The sequence below is a fragment of the Atheta coriaria genome, unplaced genomic scaffold (genome assembly GCF_025399875.1).
Source record: "Atheta coriaria isolate IRGN ID8LTWV9N9 unplaced genomic scaffold, Caltech_Dcor_3.1 hic_scaffold_15_pilon, whole genome shotgun sequence".
NCBI classification, from domain to species: Eukaryota; Metazoa; Arthropoda; class Insecta; order Coleoptera; family Staphylinidae; genus Dalotia; species Dalotia coriaria.
Window position 1 is genome coordinate 836,016 of NW_027045457.1, and position 24,397 is coordinate 860,412.

At 38.5% G+C, this 24,397-nt stretch overlaps 2 protein-coding genes and 2 long non-coding RNA genes across 4 annotated transcripts; 2 read left to right on the forward strand and 2 right to left on the reverse strand.

Annotated features, from left to right (window-relative positions):
* Positions 1-10,055: 10,055 nt before the first annotated feature.
* Positions 10,056-13,727, forward strand: LOC135802134 (transcription factor E2F2-like). The gene is made up of 4 exons (XM_065315659.1): positions 10,056-10,224; positions 10,310-10,995; positions 11,063-11,270; positions 11,887-13,727. The coding sequence occupies exons 1-4, from the start codon at positions 10,056-10,058 to the stop codon at positions 12,024-12,026; spliced, it is 1,203 nt and encodes a 400-aa protein (XP_065171731.1). The 3' UTR covers positions 12,027-13,727.
* Positions 13,728-14,234: 507 nt separating this feature from the next.
* Positions 14,235-17,900, reverse strand: LOC135802052 (uncharacterized). The gene is made up of 5 exons (XM_065315584.1): positions 15,536-17,900; positions 15,364-15,472; positions 14,913-15,302; positions 14,434-14,851; positions 14,235-14,374 (listed from the first exon to the last, which is right to left on the reverse strand). The coding sequence occupies exon 1, from the start codon at positions 17,711-17,713 to the stop codon at positions 15,677-15,679; it is 2,037 nt and encodes a 678-aa protein (XP_065171656.1). The 5' UTR covers positions 17,714-17,900; the 3' UTR covers positions 14,235-14,374; positions 14,434-14,851; positions 14,913-15,302; positions 15,364-15,472; positions 15,536-15,676.
* LOC135802053 (uncharacterized) lies at positions 17,901-18,735 on the reverse strand. Its single transcript, XR_010550497.1, has 4 exons — positions 18,581-18,735; positions 18,414-18,524; positions 17,993-18,297; positions 17,901-17,933 (listed from the first exon to the last, which is right to left on the reverse strand). It is a non-coding gene; the product is annotated as an uncharacterized lncRNA (long non-coding RNA).
* A 51-nt stretch (positions 18,736-18,786) lies between these two features.
* Positions 18,787-19,859, forward strand: LOC135802054 (uncharacterized). The gene is made up of 3 exons (XR_010550498.1): positions 18,787-19,308; positions 19,531-19,682; positions 19,747-19,859. It is a non-coding gene; the product is annotated as an uncharacterized lncRNA (long non-coding RNA).
* The last annotated feature ends 4,538 nt before the right edge of the window (positions 19,860-24,397 follow it).

Sequence of the window (24,397 nt, forward strand, 5' to 3'; positions counted from 1 at the left end):
TTGTACTTAGACGAAGGTAAACAAAAAGCAAAGGGAAAATTGTTTATATAATATAAAAGAAATCATTCGCTAGACGCGACGAGCACGGTCACGTTTCGCCACGGAAGCCAGCCGGAAGTAAACAACGCGAAAAACACGAACGAATTCCGAACACGATGCCGCACGGTATATAGTTTAAATATAATTGTAATTACACTCACGATCGAACCATGTATATTATGTATTAAAGACACTCACACACACACGAACACGCGGAGGCGCAGAATCACAGGGTTGTTGTAATAAATCATCAATTGTAAATAACTTTGTGCCCCGGTGCTGGCGCGCCGGCAGATTATATTTATTAGAGGCATCTATTCGAACGGACGCGTTTCTATTTTTAAATTTTACAAAGATCGCAGAAATAGTACGCCCCTCCCCTGTATATTAATTGATTGTAAAGAGATCGAACTATCGAGATGAAAATTTATATTAATGTTTCTATATTGTATGTAAAGTATATATTTTAAATAATTTAATATCGCGATACGACAACGCCGCAGCAGCCGAAACATGAAAATGAAACAAACGCAAGAGAAATTATATTGTCGATATATTGTACATTTTGTAATTTTTGTGAATATTTGATTGATGATAAGTTTTGCGTACTAACGAGCCGGGGTGAAGAGGTTTGCGGGACACACACGCGAGCTGGCGCGCACCGTGCTTCCGGTTTCCGTGCGAAATGGCGTCCGTTGCTCTTGGCGCGCATTTTCCGGGCGATCGACGACGACTTGCGGACTTACCGAACGAATTAAACGCGAACGCACCACATAGGAAAATCATAACAGAAACGATTTGGTGGGACGTAAATGAATGAAGGGATGTAATAAACGAATTGTAATAATTGTAATTGAATAATGATAATGTAAACGCTAAGTAAAGGATAAGAGGCGCGGAATGGAGGATTCGAAGGAGGCTTGAAGGCAAGGAGACTTTCTCGGAAATTCGTGGCTTGAGACTGATGTAAAGTTAACTAAAAAATAACACATGAAGCTGTAAAGTGTAAATTCTTCATTTATTCCGTTTTTACGATTGACAAAACGCTATCAAACAAACAAAACAAAATTGTACACAGGCGAAACATACAGACATGAAAATGGAAGACATACAAACGTGAAACACAACCAACAACAATATATTGTATAATTGTGTAAAATATCCTTGTAAAATTTTAATAAGCCGTTTGGAAATACTAATATTATAAACGATATGATAATGTAATGTAATTTATAACTATGATTAATTAACTTAGTATCGATAAAGAAGATTGTAGACTAATGAATAATATTAATATTGTATGTATTTTGAGCGATCTGGCTGTAACAATTCATAAACAATAGCACGACACGAGATAAACTAAATACTTACTGACATTACAATTCTAGTGAGATAGACACAGGAGAAATGCAAGACGGAACAATTACAAGACGCTCTAAGCAGGGGTTGCAACTGTCATGAAGCGGGCTTTCGCTGATGAAAACAAAAGCACGCAAATGGCACGCACACCGACTGCTTGTAGACTTGTCAATTTGTTTCCCGTTGATTTGTTGCATTAGTACTAGCTGGACGGGGATCACACGCAAACTTAAAAAAATGATTCAAACAAAACGGCTCTCTCTTGTCCACTCGCAAAACTAGTTTTCTTTTGATTTCTTTCGAGCAAACAAACATGGTGGCTTTCATGAATGACATAATTGATTTCATTTTTTACGAGTATTTAGTATTTATAGAATTACAACTAATTACGTTTATGTATTCTATGTATAATATTATTAAATAATTACTTGCGATCGAGAAGGCAGGCAGAAGCTATGGTCTAGCGCGCTGCGATCGGCATAATGACTGGCTTCTCGTTGTATAAATTCGTTTTAATCGATGTATATCTAAATGATTGTGATTATTTTTGCGATGAGTACACATCCCGCTCTATATTTTATGATGATTTTTAATTTTTGCGTTTAGGGAGCGACTATTGAATATATTATGATTATTTTACACAATATTGTATTTGTACATTGTTCACACACACACACACTACACATGAAAAACTTGATCGAGACATGAAGCGGAAGGACGACACACGATTTACTTTTTAGTTGTATGTAATATTTTGTTCTCCTTATTTTTACGGCGTTTCCGCGCTCGCGCGAGATACATTTTGCTAATTTTTTGAATGAATAAATAAAAGCTGTACTCGTACATAAAATAAATTGATTGGTTTTTCATGAGCTCCGCCATCTTGTCCACACACAAAACACACAACTAATCCACATTCACGGCTGTACATTCAAATGAATTCAACTAAATTAATCGAAAAATAAATTATATACATATATAAATACAATTGAGACAAAACAAACGCTAATCTTTGAATATAAACAAGTGTATAATTTATTTCTGTATAATGGATATAAGCAAGCAAAGTAAATGCGACGACTTGGTCGCGTAATTTTAATGTATAACTTCTGTAATAATATGTATAACATTTCTGTAATATTTTAAATTCTGGAATGCATGTTAGGTTTACAATATAAACAAATTATTAAATTAATAAAATGGACAAACCGATATTTGAAAACATGTGCACACCTCTCTCACACACATTCACGGAATGGAATTTTGAAACACTTCCGAGTCGTTTTTTGGAGCATCTTCTTGAGATATCTACACGACACAATTACTATTTACTACTTAACTATAAATATTATATACCTAGTGCGTAATTATTGCAAACATCCCGATGATTGTATGATAATGTAATTCTCGACTTTTATTATTTTTTACCACCATAGAAAGATGTGAAATAAAATTGAAGAGCAAATAAATTCCCATGGATGACATATATTATTTAATTCAGGTACAGACACATATATAACTTCAACGGCAAGCTAACATTTTAATTAATGAAGGTAAGTTTATAAATTATTAGTTAAAAAACGTTAAATTGTTTTTGTTTTTTGAGAAAAAGATGTGTAGTATTATTACTTGTGTACAATTACTTTTTTAACTCGCTCAGAGTTTACTAAATCCGACATTTTTTTTTATTTTTACGTGAATTTAAATTATATTTTCTTTTTTTACATGCCTAGAGGGCATCGTCCGATTCTTTTTCTTAAAAACAAAATATTATAAAATGTAAATCATGAATTACATATTTGAAAACGAAGATAATCTTAAGTTAGCAGTAACAGTAGAATAAATTTGATATTAGTTTTTTTATCTGTGCAAATATCTGTTGATAATCTAGTATATTTCCTGACAACTTATTGCGCGTTATACGTGCGCGTAGATGACATTGTTAGTCGAATTTGTCAGTATCGTCAGCGTCAGGGCCTTACCACCACACACCATACCAACATTAGAGGCCGCTGCTACTGCATACAATCGTCGCAGTTTTTAAAATTCTCAACGAATACATTAGAAAGTACCTAATCTATAAACGATATTGCCACCATCATAAATTCGGTCATTTTGCACATAGCAAGTTTATCATTTCGGCTGGGTTTTACGGTTTTACAATCGCTAACCGGCCGGCGACAACTACACGCAGCCAGAGGCGCGCGCTTCGACGCGCAGATCGTGCGTGCTTGCAAGTGTGCATCGGCCGGCGCGGCGTGAGCTAGTAAACAAACCGGCGCGGTGCGGTGTGCTGGAATGGTAGCGAGTGTTTCCAGAGTGATCCAGTCGTTCACCGATCTTAAACTGTACGTTTTGTCTTATAAAACTATTGTAAATCAGGCGTAATTACAATTGGAAATTGACCGTGGAACAATAACGCCAAACAAAAACAGCTCGAGTCAAGTTACGAAACACTTAAAGCATTAAATAAACTGTTGCCGAGTACAAGTGCAAATCAACAAGAAAGACAACGAGGGAAAACAATTGATTCCACACGCATATCCTAGGTAAGTCAAGTCCACATTTACGAACACATTATTCCGGCATCGTGGGCTGATTTGTCGACAGTCGACGAACGAGTGCATCGTCGCGTGTAAAGTGCACGAAACGCAATCGCTTCCGGTTCCGTTTTGTTCCTGTCTAGCGCGCTACATTTGTCAACAAATAAACCATCCACGATGTCACAATCAGCGTAACAATCACAAATGCTTGTAACTATACAAACAACTCGTAAATCTAGTAAAATATTAAGTAAAACAACAAGTAGCACTAAAATAACCTTAAATATCATTGCCAACGAATTGTAGTTACAATGAACATCGTGGAATTACATTTTTTTTCATTCATAAACCTAACTAACGTATTGGTAAATGAAATGTGATGAGTCGATAGCGAAGTTACGTTAACGTCGCAATAAATATCGTATCGCTAAAAATTTAGCATGATTGCTTAATGAGCACTTGAAACTTTACTGCTGTGTTTGCATTCCTGAATTGGTTCAGGTTTGAACTCCGCAGAATTCTTTGTTCCGTCATGTATTTTTTGTGTGTTTTGTTTTGCTTTGTCAACACTTTGTGTGTGAGTGCACCACATGCATCACCAACCTAACCTTGGCGACATTTTGGATATCCTCCAACTTTGGGGCTTTTATAGTAACATTCGTTTATAAAAGCAAAATGTAATGTGTCGGCGTCATGGCGTCATCGTCGTGCTCGTCATAGCCATTACGGTACTAAATAAATAATTTTTATATCTCGAGATTATCACGGTATTTAAAACTTGGAATGAAACGAAATTTGATGAATTAAATAATGCATGCTGAGATTTTCTATTTGTCGGCCTATGACGTCGTTTATGATTAAACGCGCAAGAAATCGTTGAAATGTGTATGCGCCGTGCGGGCAATCGGTCGCTGTGATAAGTTTTGCACTCTTGTACTCATTTTTTTCACATTTACATAAATTCACCGATAACGCTGCCGACTGGCGGTTTGTGCACATTACGTTTAATCAATCGAGCGCCAACGCTGCCGATTCGATGAAACCGCAATCTAATGTGAACGATCGTTTACAATTGCGGCCGCATGAAGCTTTTGTTTACCGGAGGTGAATAATTCGCCATTTTACAACACACAATTCGCATTATACATGTATTACTACTCAGCATTCCACTATTTTCGAATACAAACACTTATTCCATATTAGAGGTCAACCGACAATTTAAATTAACCTTAAAGAGGTGTTGAAAAGGTTGATGAATCATTAAAATGCCAATGTTAAGAAAAGAAAAGAAAAAACATTGAAGCCTAATTTCGATTTCATTCATAGTGGATTGAATAGGATAGATAGTTGGACTGGGGTTATAATTGGGAAGTCACACTAGCATCGCAGTCTCCGTGAGGTCGAAATTCTGAAAGCAACAGGCAAGTATGTCGCTGCCTGGTTGTGTTAGCCGCCCGATTGCCTGTGCCTGAAGAAAAGGAACACATGCAACGCACCCATGAGTCTCGTCTCGGGGTACGCCGCGCTAACAATGCTCCCCAACGCGGGCCACACATATAAATTACAATTCGTTACTATACGTAACACCACTACGCTACACAAGCAGCCATCCACTCAGCAACAATAAGCAACAGATTTTACACACACACATTGACGCAAAATAAACGCATACATATGTGCGGTGTTGTGGAAGAAGGCGGCTCGCAGCGTTTCGGCTTTCGTTCTTTGCTTTCGCGCTCAGTTTCACGTTCGCTTTCGTCCTTTGGATGGGTTCGGCATTCCGTCTACCATGCTCTTGAACAACCCCGCCACATTTCATCAGTTTCTCTGTTTTGTTTAGGCTTCATCGCGCAGCCCTTTAAAGTTTTCTGTTGGACATGTGTTTGCATTTCAATATCGTAGGTTATTCTTTGCAAATGGAGCCAAAATCACGTTCGTATTTACAGTTTCATTCATCTAAAAATGTGCTTTTTGGTTTTTTTACGCCTTTCAAACGGTGTGCGATTAGAGCTTTTCTTGAACTCTTGTTTCTTCTTCGGCTCGCAGTGCTCTGGCGCTGGAGCTGGCGGCACGTTGACCAAGGGCATGAAATGTGCGCATACTTCGCCGTCTGTGAACGGCACTCGCCTCTCATTCGCCTTCCCATTTTAATAGAAGAGTCTCCAGTTCTGTCTGTAAAACATGAAACCTCACATCGGTAACATCGGCTCTTAGCTGGTTATTTCATCTTCGATTTTGGACAACTTCTTTACACATCCATTCCGAGTGACAACCCATTAGAACACAAGACAATTCATTAGAATCTAAAGTCGAGATATACATCGGGTGTGCTTGTGTTGGGTTTGTGTTTGTGCTTACTAGTCTAAGAATACCAAAAAAGCTGAAAAGAAGTGCGATCACACGCATCGCGCAGCGCATTCATAGCATTTCACAAATGCGACAACTTTACTCGATGCTATCCACAGTTTTTCTCGCATATCCACATTCGTAACGCAGCGACTCTCAACAAGTTCCACCACGCCAAGAAACAAAAGCTTCGCTTGCGAAGAGAACACAGTTGGTTTGTTCTGGTTTCGGGTGATGCGCGGTGTCGGGCATATTGAATAACATAACCAAACATGTAAGTCGTCCATGCGGCGCGCGTTTACGTTCTATTATAAACTCGTAACTCGTCCTTGCCGAAGTCAGTGAAGTCGCCTCGTCGATGCTCGAGGCTACCGACGCTTTTCCTCAACGTCCACAACTTGTATTCGCGTTTACGTGCGTGTTCGTTGCTGTCTGCGTTTACACGAACGCAAGTTGTGTTTATGGCGTTTGCAGCCCGTTAGCAAATTCGTATGAAAATAGTATACACGCGCAAGTGGCCGATATAAACTATAATTATCATCGCCAGCGACAAAAATCAATTATATCTATCTATTTATATTATAAAAAACTATTTGTGCTATTAGTTAAAACATAATTTGAGCATTTGCGTGTACAGTGAGGCCAGGGCACAGTTTGATTACACCGCGACGCAGTTACCTATTTATCAGTTTATTTATATGTACGTTGTGCAAATAGTTGTAGGATGAACGCGCGGTCGCGTGGAGTCGCGCGGTGTGCGAGTTCAGCTCGGGAGTTCGTGGAAAATTATTTATTTATCCGGTCATTTCGTTGAATATGCAGAATCGTCACTGTGAGCACGAAGAACAAGAGGGACAACACCGGAAATCGTTAAAATGTCAAACGATCTTTATGCATTTCATATTTTTGCGAGACTTTAAAGAAAAGCAAATGAATGCAGTCGGACTCAATTTTTATTAAGACTATTCTCTTGGGAATTAAGTTTAAATTGCTTTAAATGTTTACATTCCGCATTGAGGCCGACGTGTTATCGTCTTTTATTATCGGCGGCATCGGTAATCTGGAATTTTACCCAGAAGCAATAGCTTTTTATGTGCACACAGCCATTTTAACAAAATCAACTGAACCCAAGTGTCCAAGTTTTCATAAGGCAAAATTCCTGCTTTGCCTGTAGTTGTACCTGAAATATATAACGTTTTTTTTTAAATAAGTAGTGTGTTGTAATGCTTCAGGAAGTATAGGATGGATATTTCCACCCCGGTAACATTAATGCATATTTTAAGACTGTGAACGTCTTCACCCATCTGGTTCTTGTAATATCGGTCGGTTCAATGTAAATCTTCACTAGTTGAATTAATTAAAACACCTCATCCGGGCCCAACTATAATCTAATATATCTCATCCTAGGCTATTATCCAATAAGATAGCAAAAACTTTGACTATGATTCTGCATCTTGGACCATATTAAAGGAGCTTGTATGAAAAAAAGGATGCATCTTGCAGTTTATACATGCGTATGCGTAGTGTGTGCATAAATAAGATCCAGGTGGTTGCATTTTAATCGATCACAATGCACGCTGTCCTGGTAACGGCTCGTGCTGCACTCACCCTCGTGCGTTTCCTTTATTTGCCCGCTTTCTTGCGTCGAGGGGCGACGACGCCGTGCAAGATGTACAAACGCGCACGAGTGCGCCTTGCACACAACAAAGTCGCGGTGACCGTTTATTCCAGGTCAAAGGGGATCCCAGCGCAACGGTTTTTCAACAATCCAGCTATTTCGTAAGTTATTGCCATCGGCAAAACTGCGTGATCGCAAATTTTCCAGAAGCCATAGAACCTTCAATAAACTAATAAAGCGCATCTTTGGTTAGTTTTACCGAATAGTTCCACGTCAGTGGCGTCAGATTGTACCTCAATTTTTTCTTAAACTTCACAAAAGTTTTTTTTGTGATAGTGGTTATTGTACCAGTAAAACAAATTTGTCTGAGACCACAGTAGTGTTATACATTCGCCATGATTAAGCAAAAATTATATTTCTTACAATAATTTCAAATTCATCCATAAGTCAGGAATGCTCTAGCGGCAGGTTGATGCCTAGCCTAGAGTAGTGCGCGCGTCTCGCAACTCAATCCACGCTCGAATTCCCCGCTCTGTGGCTACGTATGGTACGTTTGTTTACATATTGTTTTTCCTTTTCTGCTGCATAGTCTTAAGGAGGCCGCGTGCACGGTCCTCTCGCTCCTTGCGATGGCGGTTGCGTCGGTTGGGTTAGTGCGTTGCGCTTACGCATAATAGAACGTGTACGGTTCGTTTCGCGGCTGGCGCATGGATGCATTTGTATGTGTGCGCGTGTGTGACTGCTGCATTGACGGCGCGCGATGCGAATTAGTTGAAGATTTAAACGGTGAAACACGGGATTGCGAATCAAAGGTGAGGTAAACTTCCGTGCGAAGGTATCTGCTGAATCGGTTTGAATCATAGTTGAGGGTACTAAATTTCTTTTGTATAGTGTGATCTAATTTATGTAGCGAGTATCGTCCTGTATTGTGTGCGTGTGGTACTCACGCACACAGCTGCAGGGTCAGGCTCTAGCTCAGGTATCCGGCGCGATCAGATGTGTTGCGGTCCGGGCGCACGCGCACTGCACTGCGCGCCAACTGCCTCGCTTCGCCTGGCAGATGTTTTGTAATATCACCAACAGCACAGGGCCACAGAGGCTAGCGATCGCGCGAGCACCACGCTACTCGCCGCCCAGTACAGGTTTGCGACTTGCGTTTTCACCGCCAAGTTCAAGCACGTTGTGCGCGTAAACCCCTTGTCGTATCATCGCGATTTTAATGTCGTCGTGTGGAGCGTTTCGTGCGGTACGCGTCCGTCCTGAAAGCGCGAAAATCGTGCCGGCGTAGTGTCGCGAACGCCGCGCGCCGTTCGCCCAGCCGGACTACGGCCAGGCGACCATTTTATTCTGCCGACGTGCGGCGCGCCGAAACCGTACGCCCGGGCCATTTAAATCGCACACATGTTCGCCGCCTAGAGCCCGCCCCAACGGCAACTCGCACGGAGCCCAGCAAGGGATCGGTAAGAAACGCGTCTCCATTGTTTTTACCTGACGCTGCAAGCGCGCCCGTCCCAGAGCAGCGGCGTTGTGCTCGCACTCGTCCGAGCCTAATATTTTAGTTTGTTATGATGGCGGTCCCGAACTTTTCCACAAGCTTCGCGAATAACCGGGGGTGCGAATATCTCATCTCCCAGTCAGTGCATTCCCCGGTCAATTATAAGCCATATGCATTTCATCTTCGTCGTGGCATCGTACGCCGCCAGGTTAGAAATAGAGGCGCTCCCTGCTCGGTGCGCAGAAAAAACGGGCCATTTTCTTAAAACAAATGCTGCGATGGAACCCAAACAAGTTCACTAATTGCACAGTACATTAACGACAGTGTGACCTTAAGATAAATCCGATAGTTTGCGCAGTGTTTCAATGCACCACAGAAGTAGCTAATAGCATAATGACAATTCAGAATCTCACTGTAGAATGAGACCGAGACCTGGGGCTTCGGCGTAATTGTTATCATAATGAAATTGTTTAGTAATATAGTTACAAACAAACATAACGTGTTTAGATGAAAAGAAAGCTTCTTTTGTCTAATACCTATCGTTTTAATTTTTAGACGTACAAACATGGATTGACCAACTGAATTTACATCCTCCATAAACCAACAAGATACAAGAGTACAAATCATGAAACGTGCCACAGTTAAGAGGGCCGTCATGGAGAGTCCAGGCCACTACAGCACGATGCCTTCCACGTCGACGCCGGACATGAGTTCTATCAAGACGGAATTTACGCCAAGCCCACATCTTCGCGATCATCAATACGGGGCGACACCGCAGAACCAGATTTATCCAGCGTTCAATCAGCAACCGCCTGCGGTAAAGCGCAAGCTTAACATGGACACTAGGCAGATCCATGTAATCCCAACAATAAAACAGGAGTTCAAAGCACCGCCCCGAAGCGTGCTAAGCCGGCTCCCACGATACATGTGACCACACATTCCATGGTCAAAAGAACAGTCGAGCCGACACGTCGCTGAGTTTGCTCACCGAGCGCTTCCGCGTCCTGTTGCAGGATTCTCCCAACGGCGTTGTTGACTTAAACCATGCGTCGAAAGAGTTGGGCGTGCAAAAGCGGCGCCTGTACGACATCACTAACGTGCTCGAGGGTATCAACGTATTGGAAAAGAAGTCCAAGAACCAGGTCATGTTGAAGGATAGCAATACCGGTGCGCACCTCGAGGAGGAATTGCGACAACTGTCGAAAGTTGATAATCACTTCGCAAAACTCATCGACGTTGCCGAAAAGACGCTGTTTCAGTACAATCGCGAGACGCATGGGTATGTGACATACCAAGATCTGAGGTCGATCGAGAAATTTAAGCATAAGACAGTGATGGCCATCAAAGCACCGGCAAATACGAAGCTTGGCGTGCCGGAGGGTGAGATGCAAATGCAGATGTGCAGCCAGGAAGGCGAGATTGAGGTGTTCCTGTGTCCTGTGAGCACAGAGAAACCCCGCGTGTTGCCGGCCATTGACCCACTGCTAAGAGATTTGCAGGTGGATCCCACTATCGAACTACAAAACCTTTGGGCGACACCTCCTATTCCACCCTTGGACATGCCTTATGTGGATTGCAAACCTATATCATCGCAAGTTAGTATAATAATTCTAATTTTTAGAAGGTTACGTGTGTGTGGGGCTAATATGTTTGCTGTTTCAGACTTGTCGGCAAATTTCATTTGCAAATGGCATAAAGGATCCAGTGATGCAGAGTGTCGGGGTCTCGAAGAACTACCCACAAGGCGCGAAGTACGACAAGGAGACGAGAATATCAGACAATTTACAGTACGACTTGTTGGACTACGCGAACGTGGTGGGCAACGCTCTGAAGACGGATGACACCAGCTTTCCTATCAACGCGAAATACCGTAAGTGTCGCATCGATTCTCGTACTTAATAGTTCAACTAACAAAGGCAACTGCTTTATTAACATTTAAAATTGTATATATCGTAACAATTATAATTAACAATGTGGTGCGCGTGAGGCTGTAATGACAGCGTAGGGGAGTTCTGACTGTGACATGTGTGTTTAGAGTCACATCACAGGCAGAGTTCTAGCTACGAGGTCATTCAATCCAGCTTTCATTAATAATAATTGTAATCGACATACGGTGAGCGTGGTGTTACATCTAAGAGGCGCTTGTAACCTATTGGTTTTTGCACAGCACATCACGCTAGTGTTGTTGCGTTCTTTTGTTTCATTTTTTCAGCTAAATTCTGGGGTTTGTGCTGTCGCTTACTTGGTGGTGTTATAAGCTGGGTTCTGTGTGTGTTATCGTGGTTTTCTTGCATTCGTAGCACCATGGGATTCAGCTCATCACGCTGCTAACTTAACATCTAACATTGCTTCATTCTATGTGCTTTTTATTGTTAACGTTGTATAACTTCTGGTTAAATTGCTTAGCGGGCATTTTTGAGTTTTATTTTGTTGTAGCTATTGCATTATATATGCGGTTGAATTAATTTTTCTTCTTCTATTTGTAGCTAACGAGGATCCGATGTTCTGCGACCCCTTCATCAATTTGGAGCCACCGGCACATTCTCACTACATGCCGGTGTTGGACTTGGATGAGAGCGCAACGGATATGTTCCTTCCGTTCGAAGACTTGGATAAAATAGATTAATTTTTGTATTTAATTTAAACTTAACTTGCTGCGACAAAGCACATGACGCGTATACAAACCGAACGGGGCGGACTCGTTGTGGAGTGCGCGACGATTGAAACCAATTCCGTGTAAGTATTTAGCCGGCCCATCCAACCTGAAAACATAAGCTCAAAGCTCGCTGAGCTGATTCAGCGGATTCAAAAGGATGCAAATTAAATTTTCCAAGGCGTCGTTACGAGATACGCGACACGCGTAAATAAAAGGACCAAAGTGCCTGGTTTGTTTTAATTTCTTCATTTCAAAGAACCGAACTGACGCGAACACGTGGCGCACTAAAAGGAGAAAAACGGATCGAGTATATGTTTGATATGTAAAGAAAATGAATGCTCGAAGACTATTGATTTAAGTGTTGATTATTTCTCGTTTTAAGTACAAACACACGTTGCGAGAACGCACTTGCTGCTATAGTAGGAGGTATTTTTTCGTCGCCTTTTTTTTTGTTTCACTTACGACATTTTATTGTTACTTATTTGGGCGAATGATTGTGGAGGCGAGTACAGAAGACACGAGTGCCATGTTACAACGCAACAAGTAATTCCAAGCAGCAAGTAAAAATTACAATTGGGAGTCGTGCTGAACTTCCCGTGCATACATTGTACATATTATCTCTCAATTTCTGGCGAATCACTTCGCTGGAACGCAAATCGTATTTTTTATTCGAACGCAAAGTGTACAGACATTTTCTTTTTCACTCATTCGGAGACCGCGCGCACTAGCAGCGCAGGTCGCTATTTTGTATCGTACATTATTATCAATATTGTTGTGTGTATTACAAGTTTATATTAATTTGATGATAGGATGTATAGTGTGGAGAGCAAAAGATCACCCCGAATTAAGATCGATATGAGAAAGTAAATAATTTATTTCAAGCAAGATTGGAAAATCAAAGGACACAATGATGCAATATTTCCGTACTAGTCCTTTTTACTTACAAAAGAGAAAATAAAAGTAATAGCAAATGTGCGCAATCAACTCCGGGTTGATGCAGCTCTAAGAGAATTGCATACTTTGTTACACACGTCCTGCCTGCATTTCGAAGACTGTCCATGAATAATAAAATGAGAACTTAAAAGTGTATTTTGTCACAAATATTTCAAGTATTAATGAAACGAACGAAAACAGTAGTAGTAAATTATTGAATTGATTGTAAACGAAAGGCGGTGTCTTGTTGACATGTGTTCTTATTGGCGTTTTGAGAAAGATGATAAAATTGTTGGTTTGCAAGGACAAGGACGTTCCGAAGCTCAGTACAGAAGGAGCAAAGACAGCGTTTACTACTTGGGTGTTTTGTAAAATTAGTACAATCCTACATTATAATTGTTAAACTCCCCTCAATTTTGTATATGTAAATATTATTATGCTAAGTTCGTTTCTACGACGAATTCGTTCGCATGTTTTCAACGATGTCAGTTGTCTTTTCCCGAACGGTTTTTTTAAAAACAATTTAAATTTGAAGACAAAAATGAAATGAAAAGCCACAAGAGGCCTTATATTTAACATGAAGACAAACAAAATATAACTTTTCATTGTGGAGAAACCCTAAATTACAAGCGCATCACCGTTTTTATTACCAATATGTAAATAAATACATAAATAATAACGAAACAAGAAAACTAATGTGAATTAAAAACATATTCAATAAAAAAAGAAATTGCATTAGTTTGGCTTATGTATTTAGCGTACTAGAAGTTAGTACGTTAGTAAGTTAGTAGTAGTTAGTTCCTCCTCTGTTCTGAATTATTAAGTCTTAGAAGGCGCCGCAAAGCTTCGCACGTCCAAGGTGTTATATAAAAAACACTATTTCTAGGGACTTTTGTTTTTGGCGGGAAATGAAAACCGGTTTTGTATACGCCACGAAAGCTCAGGCCATAGGCAAACGATAAAACCGCTAGATTTGACATCTATAGGAGAACAAAGTCTACCAACAATTTTAAACTTCCTTTGCATAGTTTTAAAATCGGAACTTGTATATGCACAAGAAATAACAATATTGTAAATGTACAAGTTTATATACTCCACAATAGCTTCAAATTTAATGCGTAGTTAATGAAGTTTTGGAAGTGATGAATTTCAAAACTGCTTTATTAATGTACAAATGTTTCAAGCCTCAAAACAACGTTATTCTATATCACATCCGAAATAATATTTTTAAAAATCCATAAAAACAAAACTAATTCTAAATGGCTTTAAACATTTAACTTGATGTAGAGTGTATTTATGTTATAAGATATAACTGAGGTATCATGAACTATCAGACAAATGTTTAAGATCATCCAACTGCATTGCTGTATTTGTGACGGTCAAGTCTGCAACAGAACAAGTGATTTGTAAATTTGGATTAGTTTATGAGTGAGTTTGTACTTACGAGCAAATAATTCGGACTGGAATTTTCGAATCTTTTCATTGTAATCAGTATCTATTTTCTTAGCGATGTTCGCAATTAATTTTAACAAATTGCGGACCACTTCCACATCTGTACTGACTTTGCACAATTCTCCAATTAATTGAACTTTTCGTAGGTCCACTGCGCTGAACTGTGAACGCATAGGATCAAGATTGCAGTCTCAAATTGTACGTGGCCACCGCACATGAACGACTCGAGGAGGGACATTGTAAGGTCGTCAACGCAAAACTCAGTCCTGGGAAAGTTGTAATAAGTCACAAGTAAGTTCTTAAAACCCCTATACAATTATCATGTATGTAGCCAACTATGTTTGTGTTTGTGGTAGGTTGATTCGGCTGGGTCATTGCAATATGGGCCAAAACGTGATCAAAACCAGCATCTAAATAAACACAATATTAATTATTGTCTAAACGTAATGCACGTATGAACGGAAAAATTACCTGTTGTAACATCTTTGTAGGGCTGCAGAACGTTAAGCCAACTTGTTACAATCGTGTAGATGATGACAAATTTATGTGATGGATTATGGTAGAGAAGGTCGGCAAGGAAAACCCGCACACGATGTTTTTCTGTTTGAGACGACACAGGGCCGTATAGAAACGAGAGAGGTTCTCTAAGCATTCCGGTTTAAACTTCACATTGAAAAGTAAGTGTTTCTCTATGTTACTTATCAGTAGTGTTACGTAGTCTGCGCTATTTAATTCGCGTTCAATTCGTAATAACAATCCCAAAATTACTTTTGCCTTATTGTAAGAAGAGGCTCCATTGTGGTGGTACTCTTTGGCTTCTCGGTTTCGCCTTTGTCTGCGCTTAAGTATAGTATTATATAACTGCAAAAAGAGAACATTATCGTATTGTGTTTTAATGCTACGAAATTAATCAATCACTTACTCGATAAGTTGAAAAGCTTTCACAGTTTTCAATAGCTGAACATCCAATTTACATATACGCGCATTACCCTTAAGCCAAACAAATCTATCAAGGGCCGTTTTGATTGTTCCTACAAATAAATATTAATCAGTATAAATTATAAAAATAGGGTACAAAACAAAATTCCACTTACTATATGACACTTTCTTATGTATATTAATGTCTGCATCATTGCAGCCAAGTTTACTATGATCTTCTGATTCATTTTGGTGTTCACTTGTATCAATCGTTTCTTCATTAGTTTGGTCATTACAAGATGGTTCTCTTTTTCTTTTCAAAACACAGTTACTAACCGAGCTTGGCTGGATCTCCCCACTTGTACCATCTTGAGTGTTAGGCGATTCTGTAGTTTTGCGCTTCTTGTTGTCATTTGATGAATGCTAATGCTACTTTGAGGACTTAGCGATGGTGATTTATGTCTTTTGTTGTTTACCATCTCAGGTTTTTCAATTGGTTCACCAATAATGTCATGTGGGCATTCGGAAGCATCGCTTTTCTCTTCAGGCTCCACGCATGCATTCTTGGAAGCTTTGGTTAGGATATTAGCCGTTTTACAACTAGAGTTAATACAGCGTTTTCTCATTCGTTGAAATTCTTGATCAATAGTAATTTTGTTCAATTTTGGTGTCGTAGGATCTTGATTTACCCATTGCAAACACACTTCTTCAACCTTTTTATCAGTCACATTAACATGTTCAATGAATGGAGAATTTTGCAGTAATTGGGATTTTCGTCTCTTCTGTTCTAAACCACAGTTGGGCACCTCGTCAGCGGAGGTTTCATTGCTCAAATTGATGATTTGTGAGTCAACCCGAACAAGCGATTCTTTTAAGTTGCTACTTCCAGTTGCAATTTTATAAAATTTCTCAAGCTTTTCAGATGTCTGGGTATTATTAGAAGTGGTAGGTTCATATGCCTCGGAAATTGTCACTACATTTTCAGCAACATCCAACATGTCCAATGAGCCAAAGTCAGGACAAATTTCCATAGGGGTTGAACAAATGTCTTCAATTTGGAAATTCTGTAAAATCGGAGATGTTATTACATTATTTGGCTTGCTAGCGGTTTTCTTTGGTTTATTATTGATACTATATTGTGCAGCATAAGTATGATCCATATCCGGCTTTAAAGCAGTAGCTGTTACCACAACTTTGTTTGTACCGATGCATTTCCGTTTATTTTCAAATGCAGTATTCCGTACTGTAGCATTCTTACACTGAGGTATGTTTACTTGTGGCATTTGTTCTTGATCTACTTTGGGTGTTCGAAAAATATTTATTTGATTACATTTTTTAATTCCTCTTTTCAACATTTGCATACGATTCACGGGCCTTTTTCTTGGTTTCTCTACCTCCCTTATTTCAGTACGAATTTCAGTAGCTATAGCATGATTATCTTGAGGCACAGACACAATATTATCTTCTAATAGATCTTCAACGTAATCATTATCATTATCAAAAGGTAGGATGAGATTAGGCACATCGACGAGCATTTCATTCAAGATTAAATTGATATCGCCCACTTTTTCGGATCTCCAGTCTTTCACAACTTCCATATCGCTTAGAACCCCAGAATCCTGACTTGAAGGAGTCATTTGACCATCCATCAACAAATCCTCAAAATATCGCGCCCGCTGCATCGCCCGACTTTCATACCCCGAACTCTCAGTGTCCGATATTGCACCCATGTTAGCCAAGCTAGATCGGCACAATTGCATCAGCTCTCTACTTCTTTCAAGCTGTTTGGGCATGCATAAAATATTAGATGATCTGCGATGCTTTTTTGAATCCACGTTTAGATATTGATTATCTATATATTTTTTCAAGCGGCGGTAAACGACTTTAGCAAGTGTAGAGCCGTTAGTGGAAGGCAAACATGTCGTAGGATTCTTGCTATAATGAAGTAGCACTCCATTACTTATTGAAAATGTTTTACGGGATTTCTTTAGAGCGGCCACAGCTTGTTTCATAGTGATTTTCTTTTCAATAAAATTGGTTTGTGCTGACGAAGTCCTTAGTTTTATGTTCATTGTTTGTGTGTTCTTGATATTACTAGGTAGATCAGTTTGTATTGATTGTGATTTGAATAACTTCTTTGTATCTGATGAACTATTTTTCTTTTCTTCAATATCTAAATTACATTGAACATCAGTGTGAATTGATCTGATATATGTTTGAGTTTCTTTTCGTGCTGTGGTCAAAGAGTCTGTTTGTACAGGACGAGTTACGTTTGATCTGGTGGTTTGTGTTTGGGCATCTCTGTGGCATACTTCCTCCTCAAATGGCCTCATCAACTCCGGCAAAACCGTCATCTCATTTAACAAACGATCAATGTCATATGCTTCTTCTTGTTTGTTAGGGGTTTTATTATAAGGTTCTGCAAAATTTGAATAGGCTGCTTACAACCTGTTTGGGCTGCAGATTCTTCCACTAATGGTTGTTTGTTTTCTTTTCCTAGATCATATTTTTTCAATTTGATTCGTAAATATTTAATTGTTCTTTTAACTGGTTGATGTGTAAAGCATATTTCTTCTATAAAATATAATAATTTAATGAATTACATTAATTCCATAATATAAAAGTGTAGTTACCTTAGTTGCATTTAGATGATTTTTATTCTTGGCAAATATTTTCTGGTACTTCTGAATAACCCTTTTATTATTGTTCTTAATTTTTTACTGAATCCTCCAATAGATGGTACTTTTGAATCTCATCCAATAATTTTGCCTGATATTCATTTGTTGTCTGTTCATGGTCCTTATTTCTTCTTTCAATCTCACTATGTAATTCATGATTTTGACTTTCTAATTTGTTATTGTCCTGCTGTGCTCTTTTACACTTAGTTTCCAAGACAGCTATTTTTCTTTGCTTTTCAGCAACCAATGTGAAAATTGAGCTATAGGCAAAATATACAGTCCGAATAATTTAAGGTTATATCGGCAACGTTTTTCAACGTTTTTACACACCAATTACTCGAATTACAAAGAAAAAAAGTTAAAAGCAGATACTTACTCTATTTTTAAAATTTTGTCTTTCAATATCTGCACATCCTCTATTTGATGAATATGTTGAGAAGTATTCATTATTACAACTACACTTAACCTTTTTGTATCTCCAGGGTACCTAAAACAACTCTTCTGAGTAGTGTATATTTACAAATCAATTGTTAATTATCTCACTGTTGAAAGCATTCGAATTTTTAGTAGGTAGTGTTATTGTAAGACCGTCAGACCGAATATTGTAAACATGATGTTTCAAGCACGTTACACATTTCAAAAGATAGGCCCGCCCGCCAAACCAAGCGGCGAAGACAGCAAACCACGGCAAACATTAAGCTATAGTAACTAATCCGACCACGGAGCGCTGTTGGCAATTTGTAGAGATTTTAAAAACAACAAAACATTCAAAACCAAAACCATCATTGTGGCTAAAAACGAACGACTAGCTATTTGAAGACCTTGCCAATTAGATGACTTCATACATTATTAATAACGGCTATTTGAAAAGTCAACGCGAAACAACATTTTGTAGTTAATAACCAATTATTTATAGTAGTAAACCAAGCAAGTTTCTTTTCGCGTTGCGTTGTACGCACCTGACCGCGTGCGCGGACAGATCTAATCACCTTATCAGTAGTTTGCATAGCTAGTATGGTTTGGTCCGCCATTACCGACGTACCTATTTATTATTTATATAAGTCGTGCATTTAATTCGGATATATAATGATTTATATAAGATTTCTTTGATTGATAGTGATACGCGATTTAATTTTGTATTTTTCCGTTACTGCGGTTGCCGTTTTTACTAAGTGTTGGTTTTCACCTCAAAATATAACTGTAATTCAATAATTGTCTTCAGCAACAAGCAAGTTTTTTATTTGTCCTTTAATGGCCGGTGTCATATTCTGGTGAGTTTTCTATTATATTATTCTTATAGTCATTGTATGCATCGATTTAATAGCAAACTAGAATTGTTTTATTTTATTTTCTATGTGGTTATCAGTCTGTGTATATAAACAACTGTGTATATGAGATAGATTGTGAGTTGGTTTAAGCCATGCGCCTTGCAATCAAGCGTGAACTGTCTACACTTACTGCCCACCTTTTCAATTTTGTTAATTTGGTTCTAGATTGGTTTGACACACTGGGCTAGTTTATCTAGATTAGATGGAAAATGAGAAGCTTTGATGCAGCATGTCTTTACAAGAAGCATCAATAGGTACGAAGAAAGCGAGTTCTATCTAGTAGGGATTTAGGAGGATCCTCGAATTTGCTTCAAAATGTTAGTAACATAATATATATTTTTTTTTTGAATATTGTTCATTCTATCATAACACTGTTTTTAGATTTAACTTCGTTGCGTGACCTGAGGCAGGAATGGCATTTGCATTAAAATTGTATTTTACTAGAATGAATCTGAAGAGGAACTGAAGAAGTACTTATTATATGTTCAACATTATTGTTGCTATAATTCAGTTTTGACAGACACTTTTGTTGAAAATGCAATCGAAAGACTAAGGCATCCATTTTCCAAGTTATTTGCCCCAAATTTTGACTTAAAATTACATCTGGCAAGATGATATCTTTCACTTTAATTGTTTAAACATTCAGCGCACGTTTCACAGCTACCGAGGGTAGCGGTAGAAGTGACTCGCGTTCAGGGCACCGTACGAGGAAGCGGTAGAAGTGACTCGCGTTCAGGGCACCGTATAAACCTAGAAATAAAAGTAACTTGTGTTTAGGGCACCGTACAAGGGTAGCGATAGAAGTGACTCGTGTTCAGGGCATCGTACGAGAGTAGCGGTAGAAGTGACTCGCGTTCAGGGCACCGTATAAACCTAGCGGTAAAAGTGACTCGTGTTTAGGGCACCCTACAAGGGTAGCGTTGAAAGTGAGTCGTATTCATTAAATATAAATTGTATTTGGACCTTTTAGCCCAGGAAATTAAATTATTTTATATTTTTATCTGATAGAGAATTTTCCTAGCTTTCATAATCTTCAATCCGTTAATCGCTAGCGCTATTAATTTAAAAGATACTTGTTACGAGAAATTCTCAAAAACATGACGCAGCACCCTCCTATGTCTAAGTTCTTTGAAAGAGCCCTAAAATTCATATCAGAATTTGTTTCTTTTCTGAAGTATTGAAAATTTGATACGAAATTCTAATTTTAATTTATTATTGCGTTTAATAATCAATTCCGTCTGTGTCATTCATAGATGGCACTACCATGAACTAAAAATCATAAAATAAATTTATACTGCTTATTTTTATGTTTATTGTAAAACGTTTGGCACACAATGCCGTTATCTGCGTTTGTTTATATACAACGTTTTATCGCATTTGCCGAGCGGAATGCAACGCACGTAGGTGCACCATAGTTTAGTTTTGATCGCAGATAATGTGTCTATTGCAAATCGTGCACAAGGTCGCGTGCCATCGACGCGCCGCCGGCTTTGCGCATCTATTACTTTTGCCTGCGGGGTTCAGGCTGCAGGTAGTCTTAACATAAACTCTCGCGACGTTGCTTGTTTGGCTACATACTCAGTCCCAACTGTCTCGAAATGGCCGCGAAATTAGCTCTTTTCTAGCCTTTTTCAAAACTTCCGGTGGAAAACTAGTCATATCTCGCGAACCCTTTGCAATATTTTAACTACTTCTTCTCTATGTGACAGAACGAGAGTTCCTTTTCAAGATGCACCCTTGAAATCTCGCGAATTTTAGTCCTAACTGTCTCAAAATGGCCGCGAAAATTTGCTCTTTGCAAGCATTTTCAAAACTTACGGTGGAAAACTGGCCATATCTCGCGAACCCTTTGCAATATTTTAGCTAATCCTTCTTCATGTGATATAGCAAGAGTCCTTTTTCAAGATGCCTCCTTGAAACCCCGCGAATTTCAGTCCTAACTGTCTCAAAATGGCCGCGAAAATTTGCTCTTTTCTAGTATTTTTCGAAACTTCCTGTGGAAAACTGGTCTTATCTCGCGAACCCTTTGCAATATTTTAGTTATTTCTTTTTTATATGATAGAGCAGGAGTCCTTTTTCAAGATGCACCCTTGAAATCTCGCAAATTTCGGTCCCAACTGTCTCAAAATGGCCGCGAAAATTTACTCTTTTCTAGCATTTTTCAAAACTTACGGTAGAAAGCTAGTCATATCTCGCGAATCCTTTGTCACATTTTAGTTATTTCTTTTTTATATGATAGAGCAAGAGTACTTTTTCAAGATGCATCCTTGAAACCTCGCGAATTTTAGTCCTAATTGTCTCAAAATGGCCGCGAAAGTTTGCTCTTTTCTAGCATTTTTAAAAACTTATGGTGGTAAACTGGTCATATCTCCTGAACCCTTTGCTATATTTTAGCTATTTCTTTTTATATGATAGAACTAGAGTCTTTTTTCAAGATGCACCCTTGAAATCTCGAAATTGCAGTCCCAACTATCTGAAAATGGCCGCGAAAATTTGCTCTTTTCTAGTATTTTTCGAATAGAAATATGTACCCTATGGATAGTTTTGCCTACATTCCACCGATGTTCATTTTCCCAAGGAAATGATTAACTCCTCTGCTACAGAAGAATGGTCCAGCCGGAGCGTTATACAAATGCTCTGACAACGGCTGGATCAACGAAAATCTTTTCTCGAATGGTTGGTCCATTTTAAACAACATGCGAAGCCATCTGCCCTTGAACCTATTCTGCTGATACTAGATAACCATGCTAGCCACATTTCTCTCACGATCTACGAATATTGCAAGGTAAATCATATTCACATGTTGTCTCTGCCGCCACATACATCTCATAGGATGCAACCTTTGGACGTTTCATTCTTTGGGCCCCTTAAAATGGCCTACAAAAAAGAATGCGACTCGTTTTTGAAAAGCCATCTCGCGGAGAAGATAACGCCCTACGATGGTACATCCTTGGTGAGAAAAGCCTTTATTAATGTTGCGTCCATTAGCAAAGGAGAATCCGGATTTAGAGCTTGTGGAATTGTTCCACTAAATCCGGAAGTATTCACTGAAGATGACTTCATTGCGGCAGAAATTCTTCAATCCGAGACATATATAATACAAGACTACAATGAATCTCATGCAATGAATCCTAGCACAACAATGTTTGAATTATCCCCAGTATCTGGCTCATCAAGTAAAGTTCATATGCATGGTTTCATTAAGTTGCCAGAAAAAACATCAGCGGAAAATACAAGAAAGAGCCGAAAGCAACACGTTACAATTTTGACATCCACCCCAATAAAAGAAGCATTAAAAGAAAAAGAAAATAAGAAAATGAAAAAAACAGAGATATGGAAAGGTAAAGGTCAGGGCAAGCTAATACAGAAGAAAGGGGCAAAGCGCCGATTACTGCAGGACGATGAGGACGCAGAAGAAAAGTGTCTAGTGTGCAACGATTTTGGCAGAAAAAATTAAATGTGGTTCAGGTGCACCTCATGTATCGTATGACTCCGATTGCCCCCAGTGTGACCACCATTACCCGCATGTCGGTGCAATGGGAGTCAAATCTGTTTTTTTTTAAATGTTGTAAAATCCACAATTTATTATTAAAGTAACTAAAAATTATATCAAACTGTAGTTATTTAAGTATATAATGTATAAATGCGGTTGTAATATATATTTTGTTTATAATTGAAATTTTATTTGAGTTCTCCCTTAAGTGACGTGTCTGGAGAACCCGTCGCAAAGAAAATTTTAGAATCGCAATGAAATTCATATTGATGTTTTATTTATCTATCATTTTAGTTTTCCTACCTTTTCTTTTTTAATTTTACCATTTTTAAAATTTAAATTCTCTTTTATTTTTCTTCTAGCTCTCTATTCTTAATTCAAAATGTAGTTGTAGTCACCCTCTCGTGAATCTAATTCTCTGCATCTAACATTTTGAATTTTCTAATTAAATGTAGCTATTTTCTTCTTGTTTCACCCTACGTATTACTTTTCCTTGCTCTCTAATGTTAAACTGACTAAATTTATCGTTTCCGGGTCGTTTTCTACTTAATATTAGTATTCTATTTTTACATTAAGGAATTTCCTATTTGTAACACCCTGTATGTTGGTTTGCCTAATGTCCCATTAGAAGTTTTCTAAATTTGTTATTCCCAAGTGTTTTCTTTCTTGATCTTTTGATTTTTTGTAGCACCCTGTATATTCGTTTTCCATATTGTCCGTGAATATTTAGCAGATGTTGTTTTTAGGTTTTTCTTCTGTTCACTTTGAATTTCCTATTTGTAACACCCTGTATGTGTGTTTTTCTTGATGTCCCATTATAAGTTTTCTAAATTTGTTATTCCCGAGTGTTTTCTTTCTCGAACTTTTGATTTTCCTTTTGTAGCACCCTGTATATTCGTTTTCCTTGTTGTCCGTGAAAATTTTGCTTTAGCTGTTTGTTTTTTTTTCACTTTGAATTTTCTATTTGTGACACCCTGTATATTAGTTTTCCTGATTGTCGATGAAAACGAGCGACGTTTGTAGTGTTTAGAGTTTTTTGTTTGTACTTTAAATTTTCTTTTTGTAACTCCCTGTATAATTGTTTCCATTTTCAATCACGTAATTAAGTATTTAATTAATTTCTTTATCCAGGCAGTACTTTGCGATCTTCTACTTGCTTGCATGTTCGCGGCTATGCAGGTCGTAAGTCCTGTTTCAATATGGCGGCATGTATTTTGTTGACTTGTAAAATCTAAACTTGTATTATATTGTTAATAAAGAAATAGTAAGATATATTGACTTCTTTGATTTGTGTGTACCCCTTCTATCATTTCAGGAACAGGTCTCTAAGAGAGTTCCCTCTCTCAGGGGATGATCCCCACTATAAAAATTGTTAAGGTAACCAGTATGATTTGTGTACTCCTTCTTTCATTTCAGCTACAGGTCGGAACATGTAAGAATATTTTTAAGTGTCCCCTCTCTTGGGGCGACTTAAAACTTAGAAATATTTGAACAAGATCTTATAAGGATTGTCCTTATAAGGAGTTCCCTCTCTCTGGG